The 448-nt window shown below is 68.3% G+C and overlaps 1 protein-coding gene across 1 annotated transcript in view; it reads left to right on the top strand.

Annotated features, from left to right (window-relative positions):
* Nucleotides 1-448, top strand: part of DLGAP3 (discs, large (Drosophila) homolog-associated protein 3) — a gene marked incomplete at both ends in the record, with an annotated part of 7020 nt that overhangs the window by 2614 nt on the left and 3958 nt on the right. Inside the window, one exon of the mRNA XM_010155410.1 lies at nt 2-331. Coding sequence (XP_010153712.1) covers nt 2-331 — 330 coding nt within the window. The remainder of the gene's footprint in view (nt 1; nt 332-448) is intronic.

A 448-nucleotide genomic window follows, 5' to 3' on the forward strand; every position in this document is an offset into this window, starting at 1 on the left:
CATGGGCACCAAGGGGCGGGGGTGCTGCCGGATGCTCCTCTGAGCATCTCCCATGCTGCTCAGCCCTGGCCCTGGCTCGCTGCCCCCAGCCTCACCCACTGCTCTCCCCAGATCAATGACGAGCTCAACCACCAGTTCGAGGCCGTCTGCGAGTCGGTTTTCGGTGAGGTGGAGTCACAGGCCGTGGAGGCGCTGGACCTGCCCGGCTGCTTCCGCATGCGGCGGGCCATCCAGGCGGGCTGCTCCCAGGACGACGACTGCCTCTCACTCTTCTCCATGTCAGCTCCCGCCGGGACGCCCATCACCAGCAGCATCTTGAAGCCCAGCACCTGTGAGTCCCGGAGGGTGATGGGGGGCTCGGCCGCGCAAGGGACCCCCGCGTTTCCCTGCCTGCTTGCCTGGGTGCTCAGCAAGGGCTGCTGCTGGCCCTGCTCCTGCCCCTGGCTCC

Source organism: Eurypyga helias, unplaced genomic scaffold (assembly GCF_000690775.1).
Source record: "Eurypyga helias isolate BGI_N326 unplaced genomic scaffold, ASM69077v1 scaffold28517, whole genome shotgun sequence".
In the NCBI taxonomy this organism is placed as follows: Eukaryota; Metazoa; Chordata; class Aves; order Eurypygiformes; family Eurypygidae; genus Eurypyga; species Eurypyga helias.